We start from the raw sequence: 13,318 nt of genomic DNA on the forward strand, positions 1-13,318 counted from the left end.
TTTTTTTTTTAAAGATTTTATTTATTTATGTGACAGAGAGACAGCCAGCGAGAGAGGGAACACAGCAGGGGGAGTGGGAGAGGAAGTAGCAGGCTCCCAGCGGAGGAGCCTGATGTGGGGCTCGATCCCAGAATGCCGGGATCACGCCCTGAGCCGAAGGCAGACGCCCCAACGACTGCGCTACCCAGGCGCCCCAGGGCATGGATTTCTGATCCAATCTCAAGTGGAGCTACATTTTTGTTTTGTTTTGTTTTGGGGGGGGAGGGGCAGTGGGAAGAAGGAGAGAGAGAATCTCAAGCAGAGTCCCCTTGGAGCCTGACATGGGGCTCAATCTCACAACCCTGAGATCATGACCTGAGACAAAATCAAGGGTCTGACGTTTAACCGATGAGCCACCCAGGTGCCCCTGGAGCTACATTTTTGAAGGATTTCCCCTAACTCTCCAAACATCAGGACCCTCTTATAACACATCCATCATTACCTCTTTCTCTTTTACCAACTCTTCTAAGGTGTCTACTTGGAGTCTTGGAGCCTCTTTTTGTTCTTGGTCAGCCATGGCTGAGAGTCATTAAATGTTTTCTTCTCACCTGTTAGCTCTAAATAAGGAATATGTCAATAATTTGCAATACGTGCATCCTGTCCAAGACATACCAGAGAAGTGACACATGCTACCATGGTAAGTAGAGCTGGGAGAAAGACTCCTTCATATCCTAAGAATTCATGGAGAGGAAGTGATTTCTTTTCCGGGCTATTAAGTAACGTGCTCTCCTGGGCTGGGGGGTCCTTTTCTACTTCCTCAAATATTATCTGCAGAGGAAGAGGACCTTGAGGATACGTGTTAGGTGGATGGATGGGGATTTTAATTCTGGTGTTCTGGATCAAAGAGAATAAATTGGGATAAGAGGGGGAGGGTGGACTGTGCAGTTACCCACACGCTCCTGCAGGGGGCGCTTGGATCAGGGAAGTGTGTGCGCGCCCCTCCAGAGGTGGACTGGCCCAGACTTGAACTTGATTCATTCAAAGTTTGCCTTCCATTCTGGGTAGAGCAGTTGTAACTGAGGAGGAGGAGGAGGAGGAAGAGGAAGCCTACTTCTCTCTCCCAAGCCTACCTCCCCACAAACCTTTCTTTTATACACAGACCTCGAGTCAAGGTGGAGAGCAGAAATCCGCAGCTGTCAAATACCAGTTTTTCCTCACACCAGGACAGCCGTGAGGACACCGTGAGAAGATCTGCTTGCTGCCTCATGCTCTTCTCCCGGGGATGGCCGTCTGTTAAATCCAGCAGCATGAAAGAATATGGCGTGGGGAATGGGCTTCAAGCTCAAACAGGCCTGGTTCAAATCCTGGCTCTGCCTTTTGCTCTCTCTTCAGTGTTGCAAAGTTTACTTCGGTTCTTTGAGGCTGCTTCCCCTGTATATAAACCGGAGACTCAAAGGGTTTTTTGTGAGGACTAAATGGGGTCGCTTAGGTGCCAGTGCCTGGTGTGAGCCCTCCAGCCCCTTCCAATGTGTTCTTCCCTAGTTGGATTTGTCTTCCAGTGATTCAGTCCCCATCTCTCATTAATTTTTATTTCTATGGGCAGGAAGCCTTTTAACCCAACACACCTAAATCCCTCTTCCCACCCAAAGGAAGAGAGAGCCAGGAAGCTGAGCTTCTGGAAGGGTTTTGCATAGCTCTGGGTGGGGGCCGTTCCATGGGCGGGAGAGCTCCTGGAGACAGCAAGTGGATCTCCTTGTGGTCCACCCTTCAGCTAGCACTTTTTTGCTTGAATTTGCACTAAAGTCCCTAGAACACCAGATGCTCCCATATTCAAAGGTTTCCAGAAGTATGCAGGCTTTTGCCAACAGAAATCGGGCCTTGAAAGGGTGGAGGGGGTGGGGCCCGCCGTGAATAATGTAGAAGCTAGCAGCCTCAGAGCTTGGAACCGAAAACATTTCAGCCCATCCCTGGGGGACCTGTAGAAGATGTGCCTCCTGGAAAAGGCTGCAGCCTTCCACCAGCCCTTTACTCTTTGTTCCTGGTTCCCACGCCACTTTGTCTCCTTTTGGCTAGTCAGTATGCTTCCGTGTCTACGTTGGCGGTGTATTTTATAAAACACTGGCCATGTGCTCGCACGCATGCATGTGTGTGGGTTTGGAAGGGGTCAAGCTTCCACTGAATTAGCTTAGTTACTGACAGCCAAAAAACCTTAGGTTGCAAATTTTGTCCCAACACAGACCAGTTATCCCCTTATTAAGAAAAAAAAAAGTTTCTAAGGACTCCTGACCTTCTGTCCAGGCCAGCTGGCTTGTGAATGTGGTCTGGTCTTCCTCAAGGGAGATCAGGCAATCCGTAACCACTTCTGTAAAACTCAGCTCTCAAAACATATCTTCTTTATCAAAAAATAAGGGTACTCAGGGTTTCCTCAGAAAGCTAAAACCTTTTTTTTAAAAAGTATTTATTTGAGAGAGAGAGAGAGAAAGGGCAAGCACAAGCAGGAGAGGAACAGAGGGAGAGGGTGAAGAAGACCCCCCCCTGCTGAGCAGGGAGCCCAAGCAGGGCTTGATCCTGGGACTCCAGGATCATGACCCAAGCCGAAGGCAGACTCCTAACAGACTGAGCCGCTCAGGCACCCCTGAAACATTTCTTATTTTATAGATGATGAGAGCAACAGTGATTGGCCTGTCCCAGAACTTCCAAAGCACCTGTCTGAACCCCACATTCTATGTTCATGGCCTTCTGAGATTGGGTGCCATGTTGTCAGCCCATCCATTCCTCTCATTTTTTTTTTTCCATGACAGGAACCCTCTGCTCCATATACCTGCGTCCTTCCTGCTTCTGAGCCTTTGCTCTTGGTGTTTCCCTGACTAGAATTTCCTGTCCCTTCTTGCCTGCCCAAATCAACATTCTTTCAAGGTCCTGCTTCAGTCCTGCCTGGGTGGACTATTTCTCACGTCTTCCTGGATGTCTCCCCATTTACCAGATCTTATCTCCTAACGTTCTCTAATTGTCTCATGGTTGTGGGGCTTTATTTTCTCCCAGAGATCTTAACCTCTTAGAGGCCCTGTTTTAGGCCTTTTCTGCACTTTGCAGCATCTGACCCCATGTGGGTCAATCCCTTGTTGAACGGGATTCCTAGAAACGGAGTGGGACCGCACGTACAGGGAGCCGCTGGACCTGGCTTCCAGTTGGGGTTCTATCCCACCTTGGCTGCATAAGTTCAGGCTGATGGAGTTTCTGCCCTTTCCCCCGATGTAAAGTAGACATTTATTCTCATGGGCTCAGGGACAAAAAGAAGCTCTGCTCAAACTCAGAATGAGACCCAACCCCTGTCCTTAAGGAGCTATAGTTTAGTTGGGAAGAGGGGAGTTTATACTTTTGACTCCCCATCTAGAATGGGAGGAGTGTGAGCTGTACCTCATTCATGGCCAAGTCTCTAACTCCTAGCCTGGTGCCTGGCACACGGGGGACATTAAGTAGATATTTGAGCTTGTTGAACGAGGGAGTTGATAAACAAATGAGTGAACGTACCCAGTGTTGCAGGCGCCCAGAAAGAAGAGGTATGTAGGAGGTAAGGAGTGGTGAGTTGGTGGCAGGTTTTTGAAGAAAGACTAGGAGGTTGCTGAACAGACAAGAGAGGAAGGGCATTCCCAGGAGAAGAAACTGCAAAGGAAGGACACCAAGATGTGAAGCGTTGGGCCGGGTGCGAAGAACCTCCCAGGGAGTGATGGCTGGAGAGGGGCACGTGGTGGAGAAGAGGTGAGTAAAATGAGTCCATGCCTTTGTTATTCCTCTGTGGGCGGCTGGGTGTTCTGCAGATCCTGGGACCAGATCTCATCCTGCGCTTGCTGCTGCTCACCAATCCCTTCTCCCCAGCGCCCGGACCTGGCCTCTCATTGCCCCTTGCTCGTGGGATACGCACCTTTTACTACTAGTTGAAGTCAAGATTTGAACGTGCTCGAGAAGCACCTGGAGATCTTATTAAACCGGAGAGACTGTGGTTTCATGGGTCTGAGGTGGGGCCTGTAAATGCGCATTTCTCAGGAGCTCCCACTGCCGCTGCCGGTGCTGGTCCAGGGACCACGCTTTGAGAAGTGAGGCTTCAAGGCAAACGGACTAGGGAGGCTCTCTGTAGAACTGGGATTGGGCATTCCAAAGGCAAAAGGAAACTCCCTTCCTCTGGATTATTGAGAACACAGCTTCTCCCAGCAGGGGGGCGTGGGGCGTGATTGAGCGTTGTCTAACAAAATATTCAGGGGTAAATGGCACCAGGTAGAGATGCCAAAAGTAGGACTTTACTCCCCTAGTAGCCCATCTTTGATATTGGTGTCTTCATTCTGTAAAATAACTCTTTGAGTTTCAGCTTCCCTGGCTTTACTGGCTCCTAGGGAGCAAATGGGCGTTTGGAGTCCCAAGTGAGCCATGGAAGGTTCTGGGGTAGCCCTCCTTTTGCCTCACCCTGCCAGCGCACTTCGCCCCTGATTTTTCGACCCCTTAGTCCTGGGGGATTGCGTTGCACAAAGGCTATTCTGTTATAAGTCGTCCACCTAGTTTCCCTTAGCCAAATTCTGGATACAAGCAGAAGGACATTCCTTATCTCAGATGTCCCCAGCATAGAAGTTTCTGGACCCAGCGTGAGACCCAGTGAGCCGAATAAGCAGCTTCCCTGAGCCCCACTGTCACCCTCAGCTGCGTTAAGGAAAAGGAGGAGGCCGGCTACGTCAAACCAAAACTCTCAGGCTGACATGTGCCTGCGGCAGCTTGGGTGGCTGAGCTGCAGACCCGGACTGGCGGAGCTAGGGCCTCGGCTGGTGCCAGCCTCTCCCTCTGGGCACACCCTTGAGCCAGGCCGCCGCTGCTGCTGGTGCAGGACAGCTGGGGCCCTAGGCCAGTGGGGATGGAGAAGGGCTGTGGCCACTGGAGGACACTTTTCCCTAGGCTGCCCCTCCGCTCCTTTGCTGATCTTCCTTCCTCTGGGCTGTGCGCCGCCGGTGGAGGAACTTGCCCAACCATCCACAGCCAGACGCCAGTCCAGTGACCGAGTCTGTGAAGATCCGGGCCGGAGAGGCACCTCTCTGCCCCCTGCCTTCAGCAACCACCACGCAAACCTGGCCCACAGCACTTCTCCCAGCCCAGCCCAGCTTCAGCAGCTTGGGGGCTAGATTTCACTGCCTTCACGATGCTGTCTGCTTCCCCTCATTTCCTCTTCAAATTCACTCATTCGTTCATTCATTCCTTCTTGGGTTCGTTCATTCAGGCGTGCTCCTGTGCCGCTAGGTATCACCTGCTATTGAGTGTCTGCCCTGAGCCCAACGCTGCGCTGGGCTCCCATTCTGTTCCTCCACACCCTGCCCTTCAGCACCTCCTTTTTATATCCCACGCAAAGGTCCCTCGCTTCATCCATTCCAGTCTTCTCCTCCCTGTGTCTCTGAACAAGCTGATGGGAGGTCTGGGGTTTCCTCGCCTCAGTGATAGGCTGTGTGGAATACTGGAAGTACCCTGTGTTTCACCCAGACCTCAGTTTGAATCCTGGCTCTGACTCTGCCTTCAACTACCTACCGTACGTCCTCTTGGGTGGGTTAAGTTCTGTTAGCCTCAGTCTCCTCATCAGCAATTTAAAAAGAGAGAGAAGAAGAAATCGCCTCTCCCAGGGCTAGAGTTCAGTTGAGATATCACATGTGAAGTACTTGGCACATAGTTATTACTCAAGAGTATTAGCTGCTCCCTCTTTGGTGCCTCAGTGGCCCATCGCAAGTGTGAGGGATTGTTGCATAGGAAGCTGCGTTCTACTGAAATGTCTCCCCGGAAGAGTGGGGGCCGCCTTCTGTGCTCGGGGCCACCTTGGTACTCCACCCTAAGTCCTCCTACTTGTGATATTTGCCTATTTTTTTCTTCCTTTTTCTAAAGGAAAGTTTTCAAACATACACAACTGAAGAGAGAACTGGGTAATGAGCCCTTTGCACCTGCCACCAGTTTCAGCATCGGACAGCAATGTCCAGACTTGGGTCACCTACCTACCCCACTTCTTTTTTTTCCCTGTGGAATATCTTAAAGCAAATTCAAGTCATCCTGTCATTTTACCTTTAACACTCCAGTGTGTATAACAGATAAAGATGTTCAAATCAAAACCACAACGAGATACCATCTCACACCAGTCAGAATGGCTAAAATTAACAACTTCAGGAAACAACAGGTGTTGGCGAGGATGCAGAGAAAGGGGAACCCTCTTGAACAGTTGGTGGGAATGCAAACTGGTGTAGTCACTCTGGAGAACAGTATGGAGGTTCCTCAAAAAGTTTAAAACAGAGCTACCCTACAACCCAGCAATTGTACTACTAGGTACTTATCCAAAGGATACAAACATAGTGATTTGAAGGGGCACGTGCACCCCAGTGTTTTATAGCAGTAATGTCCACAATAGCCAAACTATGGAAAGAGCCTAGATGTCCATTGACAGAGGAATGGATAAAGAAGATGTGGTGTATATGTATGATGGAATATTACTCAGCCATCAGAAAGAATGAAATCTTGCCATTTGCAACGATGTGGATGGAACTAGAGGCTATTATGCTAAGTGAAATAAGTCAGTCAGAGAAAGACAAACACCATATAATTTCACTCATATGTGGCATTTATAAAAAAAGCAGATGAACATAGGGGAAGGGAAGGAAAAATAAAATAAGATGAAAATAGAGAGGGAGGCAAACCATAAGAGACGCTGAACTCTAGAAAACAAACAGGGTTGCTGGAAGGGAGGTGGGTGGGCGATGGGGTAACTGGGTGATGGGCATTAAGGAGGACACATGATGTAATGAGCACTGGGTACTATATGCAACTGATGAATCACTGAACTCTACCCCTGAAACTGATAATACACTGTATGTTAACTAAATTTAATTTAAATAAGGAAATACACAAAGATGTTCAAGAACATAACCACAATATTTGATCACACCCAACAAAATTAAGAATTATTCATGAAGATAATTTAATACCCAGCCCATATTTACTTTTACCCAATTGTCTTAAAAAGTGTCTTTTTACTGTTGATTTGATTCGTCTTACATTTGATTGTAAAATCTCTTAGGTGTTTTTACACCAGCGTGCTTTGACATGTTCTGTTTTCAGTGGTAATGGTAGAAAAATGAGGAAGTCCTTACTCCCGGAAAGTCTCCCCAACTCACTTCCCAGAACCCTTTCCAAATAACACAAAGCAAGCATCTCATTTTTGGGGTGTTTTTAAATGACAAAAAGAGTTCCCCCCTTTACAGCAGTTTTGAAATGAATGAGCTCCTCTAACAACTTTCAGATCCTAACAGTCATCCAAGAGAAGGAGAAGGAGAAGGAGAAGGGCAGGATTTGCTTTAGTTCTTGTTTCAGAGGGGAAAAATTCCTGGGGAACTTTGCTCTTTTCAGAAAGACTTTTTTTATGCCCTCCCACCTGCTTTTCAAAATCCACCAACCACAAAATTTACTCCATCCCCCTTTTTCTCTCTCCCTTACACACTCCCTCTCTCTTTTTAGCAGCAACATACAAGCCGGCCATATTAGAGAGATGGAAATAAAGCTTCCTTAATGTTGTATGTGTCTTTGAAGTACATCTGTGCATTTTTTTTTTAGCATCTAACCATTCCTCCCTTGTAGCCCTTGGCCCCTCAAATCACCCTCTCCCATATCCCACCCGACTAACATCTCAGTCTCTGAAAATGCACAGAGATGCCTGGCTACCTCGCCCTGCCTTCAGTCTCACGGGGCTCAGTCTCTTTTTCTCTTTGGGTAAGTTAGACTGCACATCTGCATGCTCCTGAGGGTCCAGAAGTGTAGCCACAGCTGGACGAGGATGGGGGCCGGGGGCAGGAGAGAAGACATTGCTTGAGCTTCCCTTCGTGTCCTTGGGAAAGAAAGGTACCGGGGACTGGGGGGAAGACATTGCTGGGGACTGCATAACGCTGGGACTACTTGGTCACAGAAATGTTCGATCGGGGGATCTGAGTGTTCCTTGGGGGGTGACAGTTATCACGGGAGGTGATTTTTCTTTGGATTTCCCTGAAATGGACTTAGGTGGGGGTGGGGGCAGAGGATAGGTCAATCTGCAAAGTCTCTTCGTGGATTTTTTTTTCAGCTGCTACAAATATGGTGTCCTGGGTCTTCATGCTCCCTTAAGGGGTTTCTCTTGTGGACCTTGATCTTTGGAATCTGGTGGATTTAGGATATTCAGAAAGAATGTTTGGGGGAGCAGGAGGTAGAAAGTTGAGTCTGGGTCTTTTTTCCTGGAAATCTGTACCATTGATTTGTTGAAATGTGTGGGGGAGCAGGTGGGAAGCAGCTTTGAAGTATGATTTCAGCATTGGGAAGAGACTTGCTGAAGCCAGCACTGATGGAGGCCTCTGGTGTGGGCCAGATGGAGTGGAGGAGGGGGTCAAGTGAAGGGATCAGGAAAAAAAGAAAAAGGAAAAAAAAAAAAAAAAAAGGAACTCACGGCCTGACTGTGGCTGTGGCCCTTTAAGGCGAGCCCAGCCTTGCAGACTGCCTCGTGAAATGATCCGCGTGTTAATTTCATGTTTGACCACTCAGGACTTCCTGGTGAGTAGGTGGTCTAGAGAGTTATTTGCAAGCCTGCTTTGTGGGTAGTTTCATTCTTGCTCCTAAACTTACTCATTGCTGGTGTAGTAGTTGGTCAAGTCCAAGGATTGTCAGTGGGGATATTCCCCATCACAGAATCCCTCTCCCTCTCTCCCTGTCCTTGTCTTTCTCTGGTATGCTGTGCTGGATATTGGGCAGGAGTGCTAGACGGAGACAACACAGAGGCCCTGGCAGCTTGCACCATAAGGCCTTTTAGGTTTGCTGAGCTACTGGACATACTAACAACAGAGCAGGAATGGTACGGAATTGTGGGCCGTACAAAGAGGGGGAGCCTTGGAATCAGCTCTGGGTTTAAAAGCCACCCTTGTCATTTACTTCATGACCATAGGCAAGTTACCTGACCCTTCTGAGCTTCGGTTCTTCCATGGGTAAACTGGGGAATGCCTGGGTTTTTTGCGAGGCGGCACACAGCAGGTACTCAATAATAGCTGAACGTTCACGCTCGCAGGGGCTGTATAACTTTTTTCGTCGTCCCGATAATCAGTAATGGAATGAGCTAGATGCTGTTATGATCCTTCTGTTATGGATGAGGAAACAGGCACAGAGAAATGAAGTAACTAAGTTACTTAAATTAAGTAACTTAAAGTCACAGGGCTAGTTTAAGGCGAGCTGAGATTTGAACCCGGTTGTCTGACTTCGAATACTTAGCTGTTGAACTCTACTGCCCCCAATGTTCAAGAAATGGTACTGCTATATTAATAATAATTGATCAAAGAATCTCAAGTGCAGGCAAAAAGATGGGGAGTTGGGTGGATGACCTGGGTGTAAGGAGCCAGGGATGGAGGGCAGCGGACTCCTTTGGGCGTTAGGGAAAGCTTCCTGTGGGAGGGGGACAGTCTTGTGAGAGCCTGATCTAAGTGAAGAAAGGAAGGGGCTCCATGACCGTGACCAGGGTGTGTCTTAGGGGAGGGTGGGGTCTGGAGTGAAGAGGTCGGGGAGTGGGGATTGTGAGGTGGTGGTGGGAGGAAGCTAGAGCCTCTGTGAACCTGGGTGGTAGATCTTGAACTTGAACTTGATGATGCTATGATGAGGTATGCCCTGGCCCTCCAAGGCTAAGGGCTCAGGTGGACAATGGAACTTTGTGGTTGTGATGGCATCAGTCTCCAAGATGGAGGGACAAATGACGAGGGAGGGACACATCAGGGGCAGGATTTTTGAGGATAACCATAGAGCCGGTAAAGGGGAAGGGAACCCGCTGGGCAATCTGCCGTATACACAGCAAAAGCATGTGAGACGAGTTTTTAGCTAGAAACAATCCAAATGACTGGACTTCCCAGAGTTTTTCTTAAGACCATCGGCTCTGCAGTCACCAGCCTTGTTATCCAAGTCTGGGTTATGAGAGGCGAGGCCTGGAGAGTGGAGTCCGGTCCTCACTCAAGCCCACTGCATGGGTCTGCTGCTGGGGGCACAGATCCAGACACGGAGGGGAAAATGCCTTTCCTCCCTTCCACAGACGTTTGTGGAGTGCCCATCTGTGCGTCACAGGTCCAGGGGATACCGAGATGAGCAGATATCAGTTCCCCAGAGCCTCCCGAGGGACACAGGCACACGAACAGATAATGACAGCACAGCATCCTAGGGGTTGTCACAAGAACAATCATGACGATGCTGATCGTGATGGCAGCCAGCCTTCGTCAAGGGCTCACTATGTACCTTGCATTGCTGGGAGCTTCATACATTAGCAAGTTATGTAATCCTCACAGCTGCCCTAGGAGCCGGGTTCTGTTATTCTCTCCCATTTTACAGATGAAGAAACTGAGGTCTGGAAGGTTAACTACTTGCCTAAGATCTGACCGCTTGGCCACAATGCGATTCTGCCTTCCGGTCACCTAGAAGCGATAGGAACAGGGCTGGGGAAAGGGCCCAGGCGCTGGGGATGCTGTCATTGGGGCATGCCTCATTAGCTGGGAACTGCAGCACAGGTAAGAGGGCCCCAAGTTGAGAAGGGTGAATGAGCTTCCTGACCTGAAGCCTAAACGTGTACAGAGGCATGGAGGGGTGAATGAAGGCGGGGTTGTCAGGAAAAGTAAGGAGTTGGGGATCACCGGAGTGGAGGAAGCACGGAGGGTTGGGAGCTGGCAGGAGAGGAGGCCAGGACCTAGGTTGGTCCCAGATGGCAAAGGGTTGGAAGCCGTGCCCAGGAGCCTGGACTTGATACTGAAAGCAACAGGGAGCCAGTGGAGGGGTGGTGAGGACATGCTGCCTGGGGGTAGACTGGGCTTGGAGGTAGAGATCCTGGTGTGGGGGAGGGTCTCCATGCAGGAGGCAGGGTCTGGGTGTCACACTCCCCTGGGATGCAGGGGCTGCCCCAGGAGACAGTGTGCTCTAGAAGGTGGGGGGGGGGGGCATTTCTCTACTTGGACACTCTCTCTTTTAAACAAGAAGAAAATAAACCTACCTCATTGGTTGCTGTAGGGTTGGAAAGAGGTGTGAAGAGGATTCATTTCTGTCTTTGCAGGAGATAGAGCTTGGCAAGAGGCGAGCAAATCTGTATGATCTCTGAAAGATGGGCCAGTTAGAACAGTGGATAACATGGGGCCTGGGCTGCCCAGATGTGGCCCCAAAGAAAGTGGGGAAGCCTGGGCGCCAGTGATGCTTTGGAACTAAGACCAGAAGCCACATGCTTACTGGCCCCTGTTGATCCCCATTTCTTTTCTATGAGTTGGAAATCGGGAGACCCAGACCTGGTTCCAAATGGGACAACCAGGAGGACTGGGCTTCCTTGTATGGAAGTTCCTTTAAACAGGACCATTCCCCTCTGGCCGGCCTGCCCAGAGCTGGGGGCTGGGAGTTTGGGGCTCGATCTGCCATGGAGACAGCCAGATGCCTAGTCCCTGGCATGCCTTGGAATATCACCAGGCCTCAACCCCTCACCCCTGTCTGGAGCCCGGCAGCCTGGGCCCAAATCGAGCTTTGTCATTTACTAACTGTGAACCTGGGCTATTCATGTAACTGCTTTGTGCTCGGTTGCATCGTGTGGAAAGTGGGGGTGGTAATAGGGCTGTTGTAAGTATCAAATGAGGTCATACCTGTGGAATGGGTAAGACAGCATCCGGCCTGCAGCAAGCACTTTGTTGTTACTGTGAAGTCCTTTCTGTGGCCCTAGCTGCGGACTCGGCTACTTTCTGGAAGCAAGGGTTTTGCTTATAGCTCTGACCTTGCTCCTGGTGGTTTCTTCGTCTTTAATGGGGGCCTGGATTGGTGAGAGGCCTAAAACCCTTGTGGGGACTCAGGCTGACGTGGGCACCTTGGAGGAGGAGTCAGGAACCACGGTCTGGCCCTGGCTTGTGCCTGTCCTCTGTGTGTGTCCCTCAGGGCCTCACTTGCCTCACTGGTGAGGCGGTGGGTCTCCATCCACAATTCTGGAGGTGTCTCTGGCTTCCTCTGATTTGGTGATCCCCTGCCTCTCTCTGCAGTTAGGACTCGCTGGACGTCTCTGACCACTAGAGGGCGCACGTGTTCCTCCTGGTGCCTCCAGCGGGGCCGGGGCGCGGGGTTGCAGAGAAAGGGGCCCGCATTGCACCGCAGCTCCCTCCGGCCAGCCAGAAAGGACCTCCCCACAGCTCTGCCCTTCCAAGTGGCAGGGTGCTGGCTCCCTGACAGTGGAGGGGACTGCCCTGTGGGGTTCAAGTTCTCATCTGAGGGATGTGGCTGGGCAGGGAAAGAGGCCAGGGGTAGGTCAGCCGGGTTCACAGCACCTGCTTTCTGGGGTCACTTGGAGGTCCCTTTGGGCAGGGGGCCCTGGGAAGGTAGCGGCACTTGGGAGGGGTTAGAGAAGCGGCGCCTTCCTCGGGTAAGAGGTAAGCTCAGGACAAGGCCGTGCCTGGTTCCTTCCCTGCAGATTTCTCTGCGTCTGCAGAGCGCGGGTGGCAGCGGCATTTTTCTGCACACCCCCTCCTTGCCTGGTGCTGTGCTAGGTGCTTTCATAATGCTCATGAAAGTGGGGATACGGGAACTGGGCTTTGTTCTTCTCGGCAGGCCCACTCAGCCTCCCCAGTTCACGCTCCCCTAGTGAGCGTTCAGCCCATGCCCCGGAAGCCTGGGCCCTGCAGGGGGGTCTGCATGCCCAATCCCTCCGCCTAAGACTCCGCTGTGACCTCTAGGGCCAGCAGTTCGAGCCTCTCCTGTCCTTAAGTCCTGTCCACTAAGCCCTGGCCTCTAGGCCTGAGGGAGGAGCTGAGCAGACATCCCTGTTTGCAGGCTGCCCTGGGCTGCTTATGGGGTGGGGCCCAGCTGCTGGGCACGACACCGTGGTCTGGCCAAGCCAAACCCTGCAGGGGACGCTTCCGGCCTGCTGCTGCGGGGCTCTGGCCAGTGCCAGAGCTGCGGGAATTCCAAGGGACTGTCCTCTGCCTAGAGGACGCTGTCGCAGAAGGCCTTCCTGTTTAGATGGCAGAACTTGAGGAGAAAGCAGGGTAGCAGGAGCTGCCGGCCTGCGCATCACGCCTTAGGTATTTTATCTCTTTAAGAAGATCATGGCAGGGGCGCCTGGGTGGCACAGCGGTTGGGCGTCTGCCTCCGGCTCAGGGCGTGATCCCGGCGTTACGGGATCGAGCCCCACGTCAGGCTCCTCCGCTGTGAGCCTGCTTCTTCCTCTCCCATTCCCCCTGCTTGTGTTCCCTCTCTCGCTGGCTGTCTCTATCTCTGTCAAATAAATAAATAAAATCTTTAAAAAAAAAAAAAAAAAAAAAAAAAA

General features: G+C 50.8%; 1 protein-coding gene across 1 annotated transcript in view; it reads left to right on the forward strand.

Annotated features, from left to right (window-relative positions):
• Positions 1 to 6,790: 6,790 nt before the first annotated feature.
• SCN2B (sodium voltage-gated channel beta subunit 2) overlaps positions 6,791 to 13,318 on the forward strand; it is a 9,946-nt gene continuing 3,418 nt past the window's right edge. The window contains exon 1 of the mRNA XM_040631174.1: positions 6,791 to 7,755. Within this exon, the coding sequence (XP_040487108.1) occupies positions 7,686 to 7,755 (70 nt within the window). The 5' untranslated portion in view covers positions 6,791 to 7,685. The remainder of the gene's footprint in view (positions 7,756 to 13,318) is intronic.

This window comes from Ursus maritimus, unplaced genomic scaffold (genome assembly GCF_017311325.1).
Source record: "Ursus maritimus isolate PB19 unplaced genomic scaffold, ASM1731132v1 scaffold_16, whole genome shotgun sequence".
In the NCBI taxonomy this organism is placed as follows: Eukaryota; Metazoa; Chordata; class Mammalia; order Carnivora; family Ursidae; genus Ursus; species Ursus maritimus.